Genomic DNA, 12,869 nt, shown 5'->3' with positions numbered 1-12,869 from the left:
TTAATTTTAACAGATAGTAATAAAGATTATCTTTATTTAGGTATAAGATTTTTAGCAATAAGATAGAGTAAGCTAATATTAAATATAAGATAAATATATATTAAGATAGGCAGGTTAAGCTAGTAAATATATAAGCTAATAACCTTAATAATATAGAATAAATTAAAATTCTTTTAATTAAGTTTCTTCTAGAAGCGCTAAATATAGATATTCTAAGTATTTAATTAAATAGACTATTTTATATAATAATAATAGGCTAGGGTTTAATAATAATTAATCTACTTTTTATAATAAATTTAGGCAGTATAAATCTAAATATAGATATAATCTATAATATCTTATATTTTTTTAATAAAGGCTTTAGTATCTTTAGCAGCAAGCTAGTTTATAGGCTAAATAGGCTTAAATCCTATATATAGATAGAACCTATAATTAATAAAAAAAGGGCAATATTTTAATAGTCTTAGAATAATAGGAATTTAATATAAACTTAGCTAGAGATAGCTAATTAACCTAATTATTTTATAAATAGCTAATATAGGCGTATAAGTATTATTTTAAGATAATATTTATCTTCTTAATCTAATTATTAATCTTAAAGTAATAAATAGTAAATAATAAGTTTATAATATTTAGATATTAAATTAAGTATTTCTAAAAAGTAGTAATAAACTAGAGGCCTTAATTAAATATTATAATCTTTAATAGCCTATAAAGTTTTTATATATAATAGATATATAATTATATTATTTCTTTAATATTATAGATAGCTTAGCAGAAAATAAAATACCTTATCTTTATAAATTAATCTATAATAACTAATATAATATTATAACTTTAATAAGGTATAAGTCTAGTAATAAAATCTATTAAGATATCTTACTAAAAGTATTTAGAGATAAAGAGCTAGTATAAGACTTTTTAATAACTTTTATTTAAGAATATAGTATAATAGTAAATATAGTAATTCTAGGTCTAATAATCTATATATTAGTATATATTTAGCTAGTAATACTCTTATAAAATCAGGTTATAAAGCTTATATTTTCTAGGGTATCTAGATATATATTTATTATAATATTTTTATAATAAATAGGCTCTTAGCTTATTATAATTAAAAATATATAAGTAGTTTTTATAATATAAATATCTTTCTTTTTACTAGCAGTTAGCTAATATAATCTTAAGATAATAATTAGCTTTATAGTCTAAGGCTTATAAAATAGACTATATTAAATTATTAAATAAATAAGCTATATCTAGTAAGTCTTTAATATTAAGCAGGTATTTTAATTTATTAAGTATAGTAAGAGAACTTAATTAGTCTTATTTAATAGGCGGGGCTATTTTTTTAATAAGCTAAATAATCTCTTTAATAGGTTAAATTATCTCCTTAGCAAATTAAATAATCTTAATAGATTAATTAAGCAATAAGATAAATTAGATAGCTTTTTTAAGCTAAACAGATTAACTTCTTAGAATAAGTTAAATAGGTATTCCTATAAATTTAGTAAGATTTCTAACTTTTTAAGCTATTAGATTAATAAAATAAATATATTTTACTATTTAACTCTTAATAATAGCTTTTAATTTTAGGGATCTCTAAATCTATAGGTTAAGATTTTTCTTCTTTAAGACTATCTAGCTCTAATACTATAACTATTTATCCCCTTCCTTAAAGAGATCCTTTAACCTCCTAATTAAAATATTAGGCTTTACTCCTTATTTTTTAAGATAGTATATAATTTAAAAGTTAAACTAAGATAGAAACTTAAATTAATAGGCCTATTATTAGTTTAATAGCTTAATTAATATAAAATATTTTAAGTTATAATAATCTATAATAACTTTAATTAGTAATAATATATCTTTAAACTTAAGATATTACTCTTTAAAGCAGTAAATAATTGCTAATAGTTCTTTATTATAAATCTTATAATTATACTCTATAATAAAGAGCTTTTTTAAGAAAAATATAATAAGATATAAAATTCCTTTATTATTATATTAAGATATAACTTTAGCTAATATATAATTAGATAAGTTAGTTTTAATTATAACCTTATAGGTCTAATTAAATAGTTTTAAGATTAAGGCTTAAATAAATACTTTTTTTAGGGCTTTAAAACTAGATTAATAGGCAGGTATCTAATTAAAGGGGACTTCTTTTTAGGTTAAGTTTATAAATAATATAATTATCTTAAAAAAGTTATAAATAAACTAATAATAAAAATTACTAAACCTAATAAAGACTTATATATTAATTATATAAATTAAGGTCTTCTATTTAGTAATTGTTTTTACCTTATTTAAATTTATCTTAATATAATCTTAGCTAATAATAATACTTAAAAACTTAGTCTTAAAGATAATAAACTTATATTTCTAGATCTTTATATATAGACTTATTTTATATAATTTTTATAGGACAGTATAGATATATTAGATATATTTAAAATAGGTTATATTATATACTAAGATATTGTTAAGATATATAGTATAAAAGATATTAAGATAATCTTATAGAATATTATTAATAAACTATTAAAATATTACTAATACTTCTATTAAGCTAAATAATATTATTAATAATTTAAATAAGCTAAGTTAGATATAGAAAGTAGTTAGGTATTCTTATTCTTTCTTAATATAGAGATTATTAAATATAGAAATAATATTAATCTTTATAAAGTACTTTATTTCTTTTAAGTTATTTAGGGTCTTCTTAATTAAAGGTAGAGAATATTAGTCTTTAATAATTATTATATTTAGGGCTTAGTAATCTATATAGATCTATATTCTTCTATTAGGCTTCTTAATAAATAGAATTAAAAATATAGCAGGTAATAAATTTAGGTAAATAAATCTTTTTCTTAGGTTTTTTTTAATCTATTTCTTTAAGATCTTTAATTTATTTTAAAATATAATATATAAGGGTTTAAAGGGGAGTAATATTCCCTTTAATAGCTTAATATTATAGTTATAAAAATAATATAATAATAGGCGCTCAGCCTTCTTAAGAGAAAAAATATTAATATAATTCTTAAACTTCTTAGGCAGTAGATAAGTAGAGTCTTTTTCTTAAATTTATTTAATCCTTAAAGCAGTATTTAGGTCCTCTAGAGTAATTATAAATATTTAAATATTTCTTTAGATATAGGTAGAATAAGCAGCTAAAGAAATAAAAGCTATATTTCTCTTTTTTAGTCCTTTAAGTCTTAAAAGTAGGTATTAGGGTAAAGCCTTTAGAAGAATATTATATAGGGTAAATATCTTAATTAGCTTTAAAAATATATTATAATTCTTTTAATAATAATTATTATTAAAAGTAATATTATAGGCAATAAATTATAAATATAAGTTATAATACTTTAATTAAGAAAGTCTTAAGATAATAAAATAATGCGCTAGTTAAATAATATAGAACTTAATATCTTTCTTAAATAGTCCTTAATTCTTATATCTATCTAGATATAATATATAATCTTCTTATCCTCTAATTCTCTTCTATTAAATATATATAAGATAATTAAGCTTTTTAAAGGGATAAGCTTTAACTTTTAGTCTTTAGCCTATTCTTAATCTATAAATTTTTATTCTTTAGCTCTAATATTAAGTAGGGTATAAATTAATAAATAAATCTTCTTTTTTTTCCTTTTTAATATTATAGGCAATATTATTAATTTTAATTATTATAAATATTCTTTAAGATTAATTCTATAAATAGCAGTAGTAGAAATTTAGATAATATATAATTTTTAAGCCTAGCTATAACTTACTTTAAGCTTACTTTTTTTATTAAAGACTAGCTAGGGGATAAATTATATAAGTCTAAGAATTAGATTATTTAAGGAGTTTAAGAATAGGGTTTATATATAGCTATAGTCTAAATCTTCTAATAATTATCTAGGTATAGGCAATCTCTAATATAATATTTTAAAGAGCTATAATAAAAATAGGCATTAGTTTTATAATATAATAGGCTATACTCTCTTTTGCCTAAGCATTTAGAAATATTTAGATTTATTAGGTTATATAATTATATTAAGGCTAATTTACTCTTCTATATAAGGCTTTTCTAGGGCTAATTATTATATCTTATAATTAAGGCAGGACTTAAAATAAGTAAGAAAGATTAAATATATTAAATAAGTTTTAAAATAATAATATAAGTCTTTATAATAAAGGGCTAGTTTATAATATATTAGCAGTAATAGTTTTTAAGGTCTTATAAAAATTTAATAAACTAATAATACTTATAACTTAGGGGCTAATTATATAATAATATTTCTTAAAGTTCTTAACTAATAGTTTATTTAAATAAAGTAGATAATATTCTTTTAAGTATTTCTTTTTCTAATATTAAGCACTAGAATTTAGTAAAAAAGATTTTAAATTCCTTATTAATCTAATAGAGATTAAATAATTTATTATATATATTATTTATATAATTAGAATTATTAAATATATATTTTAAAATATCTAGAATCTCTTAATAGTTATTAAGAATATAAGTCCTATCTCTAATATATAGCAATATTTAGGTATAAAGCATATTCTTTAAATAGTTAATTATATAAGCTATATAGCTTTAGGGAGTTAAGAATTAGTCTTAATTAATTATTATCTTCTCTTAGATTTAAGCTATAAAATGCTAAAAGTCCTTTTAATTATTTTTAAATTTATTTAAATTAAGGAATCTTTTTAAAAGTCTAGGGGTAAAAGAAGGTATAATAATAAGTATTTTAGACACTTTTATTAGAGCAGCTATAGGTCTCTTAATACTAGGTTTAAATTTAAATATAAATATAGGTATATTTATAGTAAGGATAGCTATATAATAAGTTTAATCTTTTTTAAGAATAGTCTAAATATATTATTATTCTTTTTTATTAAGCTATATCTCTTAATATTATTAAATAGCCTTAAGATTAGTATTTTCTTATTTAAGCCTTTATTATATAGCCGCGAACTTTTACTAGAATTCTTAGAACTTTATCTTAGTTTATTTAATATATTAGCTAGCTTTATTTATAGATAACTTAGCCCTAGTAATATATTTATATATTAGGTAATAATAATTATATTATTCTGGCCTATAGCTAGCAGTAATATATTTAATAAATTCTCTTAAAATAGTTAGTAAGAATAAGGGAATTAGAGTAAATATTATTAATAATATTAACTCCTAAATAGGAGCTATATAGTGTTAAGATATAGGCTTAAGAAGCAGATTAGAATAGATAGAATAAGATAATTAATATTAGGACTAGCTATAAGATCTCTATTTAGCTAATTTAGACTAAAATAGGCTATTATAAGTAGGCTTAATAAATAAAACATAGCTTAAAAAACTTAAATTTAGATTAAGCTATGTGCTGAAGATATCTTTATAAGATTATATAACTCCTTATATAATCTAGAAGAGTATAAACCTCACTCTTCTAGATTAAGTAAGCATTAGCCAGCGGGTTAGTTATCCTATCCCCTAGGCTAGCACTGTAACAGGTGCGGCTATTATAGCAGACTAGGTTATAGTTTAGATACTTACTACTGCTTAATGGAGGAGATCCTATAGGGTTAGAAACTATATAAAGGTATATAATATCTGCCTAATCAGCGATAAATAGTAGGAGCAAATAAAAAGGATTACTTTAAAGGCTTCGCAGGAATTGCCTTAGCTTAGGGGAGTAACCTGTCCAGATTAGATATTAAATTAGATTAGAAACCTATTTAGATCAAGATATTAAACTAGATTATGAAGACCTGTCTAGATTAGACATTAAACAGGGCTACTATAAGCTAAAAATATTAGGATTAAGATGTTAAATAGGATCAGAGTCCGTCTAGATTAGACATTAAATTGGATTATAAATACCTTTAACAAAGCAGTTATATACGCCGAGCAGCCCGTCTAGCCTAGATGTTAAATAGGTTTAGTTTAGATTCAACAACCCGTCTAGCCTAGATGTTAAATAGGTTTAGATTAAACAACCCGTCCAGATTAGATATTAAATTAATTCAGAATATAAACAGCTATTAGGAGGAGGAATACTACACTAAAGAAACCTAACAAATTACCCAATTAGGGAATTAAACCTATCTGCCAGCGCAGTCGAAGGGGGTGTTTCGGTGCCCCTAGGGGCTCCAGTAGTGGTCGCCCGCGCCAGCAGCCAGCTTAGTCAGCAGAGTAGTGGCCAGATAGATCAGTTCAGCTCAGCCCCTAGATAGTTGCACAATCAAGCATCTTCGTCAGCTCCAAGATATACCCTTAATCCCACAAAATCGGCCGCATAAGGTTGAAACCCATGTTCTCCGCCCTCATTCCCAATCACGACTTTATTTAGACCTTCCTTCCAGCCAGAGGTCAATACCCCAAGAGTCGCCGTATCCCACCATCCACGACCAGGTCCGTATAACTCACTATGTCTACCACTCAGCGGTACCTCCAGCAGTACTGGGTCTGCGTCATTGACACCGATTGTGATGTTCCGTGAGTTTGATCCCCAGCCCCAGGATGAGTTGAACGCGATCTCGTTATTAATATAATCAATTTCCACATACTTGCGTCCATCCCCGGTGAGTGTGGCAGGGATATGCGCAGCAGCAGTGCTGTTCGGGCTCAGGTAGCCGATCTTTGCCCCTACAGGTTGGCAGAATCCCTCCCCACATGTCACAATCCTCGCTGAACCAGAAAGGGTGAAGTTGGTATCTCCAGCATAGTAAGTTGAATTCGGTTCTTGCACTTGGATGGACTTGATGGACGGGACCGAGTGGATAGTGATTGTGTTATTGGAGCCTGCAGCGAGCGTCACGAAGACAGAGACATGACACGTTGAGTTAGGAACAGCTTCTGGTACGCTGTTCACTATTATATGTGTTGTAGTGGAAAGGCAATGTGCGAATGTAATAGCGAGGTTGTAGCGTGCACTGCTGCTGCGGGCGTATATAGGAGCGAAGGTATGAGTATCCCTTCTTAATCAGTACATGACTTTTGAGTAAAATAGAGGAAAGACTCACCCCCTGGATGAGGAAAATAGTTCGCTGGGGTAAATCCCAACTGGAGAAGTGCCGCCTAATTCAACAAGCATCGTACCATGGCCTGCGATCTTTGACGTATACGATGTCCGTACTACTGTCATACTTGATCCGTCCCATATATTCCGCAATTCTCCGGCATATTGGAGGCCAATATCCGGTAAATCCAGTGTCAGCCGTCTCTCCTCACTTTTCCAGTTAATGAGAGCCGCCACCGTCCTGTTCCCGGATAACGGTCCACTCCAGACCTCGTACCCGTCATCGGACCAGCGTCTCTGCAAGCTCGCACTCGTCCCGATAATGTCTTGGTTAAAGCTAATTACATCCTTTTCCATCATGACGGCGAGGGAGTCGTTACTGATTGAGGTGAGGTCTGCCCCAATTATCAATGGAGATTTCAGTATGGCCCATAGTGAAAAATGGGTCTGCTCCTCGGGGATAGTGAAGACCTCTGTGCCAACTTCTAGCATATCCAGGTCAGGCCATTGCCCAGAACTGGCAAAGCTGACTTGAGGAGCAGCCTGGTTGAGAATGCGAAATACTGTGCGCCAGTGTGGAATAATGTCATTTCCAATGCGCCATGAGTTGCCAATAGCCGGAGCCCAGAGAGCAGGGAAGTCAATGCCCCATTCGCAAATCTGGAAGAGGATCGGTCGATTCAGTGCTTGTAGATAACGTGACATGATGGAATAGCGCGGTTCAGGTGAAACACTTGGAGAATAGTTCGCATCTGGATAGCCAGTGGCTGCATCGGAATAGCAATTGTCATCTTGTTCTCGTTAGCCATATGCATGTACTGTACATACCACATGGGAAGAGGGTGCTTCCGGCCATAATGTACAGTACATTTAAGCGAATCAATCTCCCATTCCCCGAATGTCTTCGCGTCGATATTTTCATGATCTATGCGGTGTCAGATTCGCGTTGTCTGGACGACAGGCAGGTGTAATACATAGACTACCAGCCTGATCTGGCGGACTGCCGCATAGTTTGATCCCTGAATCCCCATAGACACCAAACAGCAATCCCAGATCATGAATATAACGACCGAGAGATGGGAATCCGCTAGGGAACAAGGTCTCATTCCATGTTAGTGTACCATTAGGGAGTCTGTCAGCGACACTCCAGCCACAGTCAGTGGTAACATAGCGGTATCCAAGGTCCGCAAGGCCCAAACTGACTAGTGCCTGCGCATTAGAGTGCACAATGGTCTCATTTGGATGGCAGCTGTAAGTATTGTATGTATTCCATCTGGTTTATATCTGTTAGTTGGATTGTAGCAATAGACACGTTCTAAGAGGATTCTATACCCCATCTGTGGCGTGCGTGCCAGGCCATTCTCTAGGCGGGCATAGAGAGAAGTTGCACTCACGGACGAGTAGAAAAACAATAAAATTATAAGAAGAATCATATTGCCGTTTGTAAAGTGAGACGATGATTGTTTGATAATATCGGGACACTTTTACTCTATATACCTATCTTCGCCGCGGGGAAAAACAGGGATTTTCCCGGGACAAACAATAGATCGCGGACAATATCCTCTGGGGTTGCAGGTCAGGAGATTTAACGAAGCTTCGAACCCATGTCATCGGCTAGAATATATCCTTCAATAATGTGCTTCAATTTTTGGACTGGAAGACATTATTCCATACCCATTCCGTTTATTAATATGTCCATCACGATATGTCCGCTACCCAATCATTGAATTTACAGCCACCTTTGACATCCCGGTGGGGTTGGGAGGTTCTCCGCAAAGAGAAAAGGGCACTGGAGAAACGAATGATTTGAACGTTCTGGCTACGTAGCTCGATTGCTTGCTTGCTTAACTCTAGATCTGGGGGCGACTGATCCCATATCTATCTCTAATAGCAGACAAAGGATTTAGACGTGATCTAGTAGGTTCTATCCTCCAATTAGGATATCAAAGAGCCTGCTGCAAAACGGATGATATGACGGATCACTCGCACACTTCTTGAGACGCCAACAGTGTCGTTATTTCCCTAGGCAGCCAGAAATTTGGTACAGGTATAATACATAGCCTTTGTGACTCAGAAATCCGTATGAAGCGATCATGTTACTCATATAAATAAGCAGATTAATATAAATATGTAACGAAGGGTTTCAGTGTAAGCCATTTAGTTTGAAGGCGTGGTCTATTCAAACCAACCCAGAGGAATGCAATGAGTGGATAGCGATAGTATCCCATTAGTTGGTTCTCTTGCTGCTCAGTCCTTGGGCTCCACCACATATCATATCCATAGTGTGCGTCAGTTGTTTACATTTCGACTGGTCTGGCTTGGCGTGGAATCGAGAATGAGTCAACCGATAATCGATTAATTTACCTTGGCTCATATCGATTTCCTGACAGTCTCTACATGGGTTCGTTTTAGTCTACTGGCGTGATTTGTCGGAAGAGAACCCAAGTGGTAGCCTCTCATCTGTATCAATACCCAATATCAGAGAAGTCAAGTACCAGGAGCAGCGGCTTTCAATAAGACTCCAATAGGGAAGCGAATCCCCCAGATTCTCCTCGATTGTATTGGATGCTTCATGAATGAAGGAAGTATCCCTGTCAAAACGGTGACCGAAACACCGCCACTTAGAGCGATAGGCGCAATGGTTGTCGTCTAGTGCAATGCTATAAGCGGCCAATGCATAATGCATATGAACAAGTTTCGTAGAGATAGCGGGTTGCCTTCAAAGATAATCGTAGGCAGAAGCCCGTGTCCAATGAGACGATCAATTGTCTTGCCCATTTGATCTTCGTACGTAAGGCCCTACATAGCGCCTCCCCCCAGTCACCAGAGTCAGTGCTAGTTTGCGAACTATAACCAATCTGCTATTTCAGCCTTGTCGCCTGTTGGATGATGTTTGATTATCTTAAAGTGATATCTGAATCATGAACTCCATTTGGCATTTCCTGCAGACGGCTCTCGGGGTATCAATATGAGGAGAGTGTCCATAAGTACTACTGGATTCCCTATTACTGACGTACTGCCATGACTCCTCGTGTCTGATTTCTAACTTCACTCATTATTATTGTTATTATTGTGCTATTGCTCTTGAAATAATTTCGAGCCTCTTTTCCACTAAACTCGACATGCCGCCTCGCAAACAAAACCCGGAAAGAAGATGGTCCATGTATCGACAACTCCACGATGACGTGTCGCGACTGCTAGAAGAAGAGGGCCTCTACTTCACGTTCAACAAAAAGGATACAGACGAAGGTTGCCACAGATCTTACGATACTAATATCACGGGCCGATTTATATGTCGCAATAAAAAGTGTGGTTCTCCTGGATGGTCAAGCAAAATGGTTGCCATCACCATACGAATGTACCCCGGAGCAAGATATAATGCAAGGGTATATCATCAGAGCTGCAAGAGCTGCAACTGCCTTAGTCGCCCACTTCTAAACGACACCTACGCGGAAAGAATCGCATATCGTATCAAGAAATGGAATGGAATCGAGGTGGAGACACCTCATTACTCCGGCAATAGCGAGCTTCCACACAACGAAGATCTGTGCGAGGGATGCAAAGCTGGTCATTGTAAACGTCGGAACAATGGTTTCATTGGATACTACTGAGCAGTACGTCTTCTAGACCGCACCTGATTAGAGATCCAACTAATCGCGATTAGACTTGGCCCCGTGTTTCTGAATGAGGTCAATATACCGTATTATCACCGACTCCTCTTAACCATTCATCTGTTGGTTCCTGGATCGGCAAGTACTTCGGATTGGCCATCGTTCAAAAAGCAGAAGAGAACACCACAACTTTCTCAACATGCTCCATCTCCTGCAATGTTATCCCGAGGGGCACCCGTAACTTAGCTGTTTTCGTAAAGCCCGAATTTCGAAAAGAATCTGGTCTTGGAGTTCTCCTGGAGTTCTTCACGCCGTCCCCAGATTCGCGTTGTCGAATCATCCTTTATTTCGTGTGCTGATGATACATTATGCCGTTGTGGATTATTGATGTAGGTATGGGTGTTGAGGTTGGGACATCGCCTGGTGTTGTATGTCAATCCTGCAATCAGACGAACATGAGTATGAACACTATCATCACTCACATTAGCAGAGGGACTATGACATTGGTCGGAATCATTTCTGTAGCGTAGACAATTGAATAGCCCTGCTAGCTCGGGCCTCAAAGTTCCGTACCCTTGAGCTAAGTATGGGGCATCACGCCCGCGGTCTTTTCAGCCCCATCTGTACCAAATACTTCCCCGCATAGCCAAGGCCAAATAATTGACCATCCGACTAGATAGCCTAGAAATGGCGCGACTTGAACGTGGGAATCAATTTGGGCACAACAATTGGCTGCGGCGGACAGAGCATAGAAAATAGCTTCATGCACTTCAGCTCAGCCTCGTCTCCATCGCATGAGGGGGTGTACAAAGGTGCCGCTCTCAGCGCGGGTTGACTTTTCGTTTTTTCCTTTTGTTTTTCTTTCTGTCGGAGGCATTTAGGGAGGACCTTGTTTGCGTGGAATGGCTGGAATCGGAGAGGCGAGCGCAGTAATAGGAGTAGCGCAGGTCGGCCTCAGTCTCGCCTCGGCCCTCAATACCTACTGGACCTAATCATCCGGTGCATGGTCGCACCTGATGCACGATTTTCCCCTCCAAATTTTACTACACCGAATTTTATTTAACCACCCACCAAATTATCAAAATAGACCCTATTTTATTAGCTCTTAAAGATTTAAAGTCGCTAAAGCCTAGAGAAAAGCCTAATTATATAAAAAATTATAAAAAAATATGGTTACAACCGGTCTACCCTGTTACAAAGATATTATAGTATTATAAACTCCTAAGCAGAGCAATATAAAGATTAACACCTATTAAACAACGCCTAAAAAGCTTAGCTTATTAAAGAAATTAATAAGCTAACTAAGCAAGGTCTATCTCTATTAAATAAAATATTATAGAACTTTGCTAAAGAGATCTATAGATAAAGGCTAGGGCAAGCTTAGCCCACACAATTTTAGGCCCGCCATTGCAGCAAGCTTCGAGCTTTATATTTAACTAGTATTAATATTCCCCGCAAATAAGCTAATTCCGCCCTAAAATACTAAGACTAGTTTATTAGCCTAGGGATAAAGTTAGACAAGTATGATATTAAACCTTGCAATATATATAATATAGATAAGAAGGGGTTTATAATAGACATTATATAGAAGGGTAAGAAGATATTCTTTTACCGCTAATAAGAATAAGGATAAGTTAGGTAGAGGATCTAGCCTGAATCTTATAAATAGATTATTATAATTGCCTGTATTTATACTAATAGTACTATTTTATCCCTAGGATTGATCTATAAAGTAGTAGGCAATAATCTATATAACTACTGGCTTTAAGATTTCAATCCCGATGAATACAATTATTTCTTTGCCTCGTTACCTAGTAAATAGATAAATAATAAGTTTAGATATACCTGGCTGACTAGGATATTTGACCGCGAGACTAAACTAAAGGTGAAGAGGTCTTATAGACTCCTTATTATTAATAGCTATAGATCTTATCTTATGCTGAAGTTTATTAACTACTATAATTACAATAGAATCTTATTAGCTTGCTTTCCTTCTTATATAATATATACTCTACAGCCACTTAATGTTAGTTTATTTAATCTACTAGTAAAGGCATACAGCAATAAGTTGGAGAACTTTATATATAAATACTAGGGATTCTCTGCAATAGATAAATAGGATTTTTTTTGCCTATTCTAAAAAGCCTGGGACGTTACTTTTATAAAGAAGAATATCGACAGTAGGTTTAGATATATAGGCATTTACCTATTTAATCTTTTAATTATAATCTCCTGTTTCACT

At 32.9% G+C, this 12,869-nt stretch overlaps 2 protein-coding genes across 2 annotated transcripts; one reads left to right on the top strand and one right to left on the bottom strand.

Moving 5' to 3' along the window:
* Positions 1–5,825: 5,825 nt before the first annotated feature.
* C8Q69DRAFT_128677 (putative alpha-galactosidase D) lies at positions 5,826–8,666 on the bottom strand. The gene is made up of 5 exons (XM_028625282.1): positions 8,349–8,666; positions 7,991–8,289; positions 7,885–7,941; positions 7,021–7,807; positions 5,826–6,972 (listed from the first exon to the last, which is right to left on the bottom strand). The coding sequence occupies exons 1-5, from the start codon at positions 8,447–8,449 to the stop codon at positions 6,240–6,242; spliced, it is 1,977 nt and encodes a 658-aa protein (XP_028481225.1). The 5' UTR covers positions 8,450–8,666; the 3' UTR covers positions 5,826–6,239.
* A 1,338-nt stretch (positions 8,667–10,004) lies between these two features.
* On the top strand, positions 10,005–10,773 carry C8Q69DRAFT_128539 (zinc-binding domain-containing protein). Its single transcript, XM_028625281.1, has 2 exons — positions 10,005–10,630; positions 10,681–10,773. The coding sequence occupies exon 1, from the start codon at positions 10,139–10,141 to the stop codon at positions 10,625–10,627; it is 489 nt and encodes a 162-aa protein (XP_028481224.1). The 5' UTR covers positions 10,005–10,138; the 3' UTR covers positions 10,628–10,630; positions 10,681–10,773.
* Positions 10,774–12,869: the final 2,096 nt, after the last annotated feature.

Source organism: Paecilomyces variotii, assembly GCF_004022145.1.
Source record: "Paecilomyces variotii strain CBS 101075 chromosome Unknown C8Q69scaffold_19, whole genome shotgun sequence".
Classification (NCBI taxonomy): Eukaryota; Fungi; Ascomycota; class Eurotiomycetes; order Eurotiales; family Thermoascaceae; genus Paecilomyces; species Paecilomyces variotii.
Note: the sequence above shows the minus strand (reverse complement) of the source record. Positions and strands in the feature narration are given on the sequence as shown.

Excerpts from the sequence above, each read along its gene's own strand:
- C8Q69DRAFT_128677 (XM_028625282.1), bottom strand. The coding sequence starts at position 8,449 with ATGATTCTTCTTATAATTTTATTGTTTTTCTACTCGTCCGTGAGTGCA. Across the intron at positions 8,290-8,348 it reads GCACGCACGCCACAGATGGG|ATGGAATACATACAATACTT; the intron begins GTATAGAATCCT and ends GATATAAACCAG. Across the intron at positions 7,942-7,990 it reads AGATCAGGCTGGTAGTCTAT|ATCATGAAAATATCGACGCG; the intron begins GTATTACACCTG and ends GACACCGCATAG.
- C8Q69DRAFT_128539 (XM_028625281.1), top strand. The coding sequence starts at position 10,139 with ATGCCGCCTCGCAAACAAAACCCGGAAAGAAGATGGTCCATGTATCGA.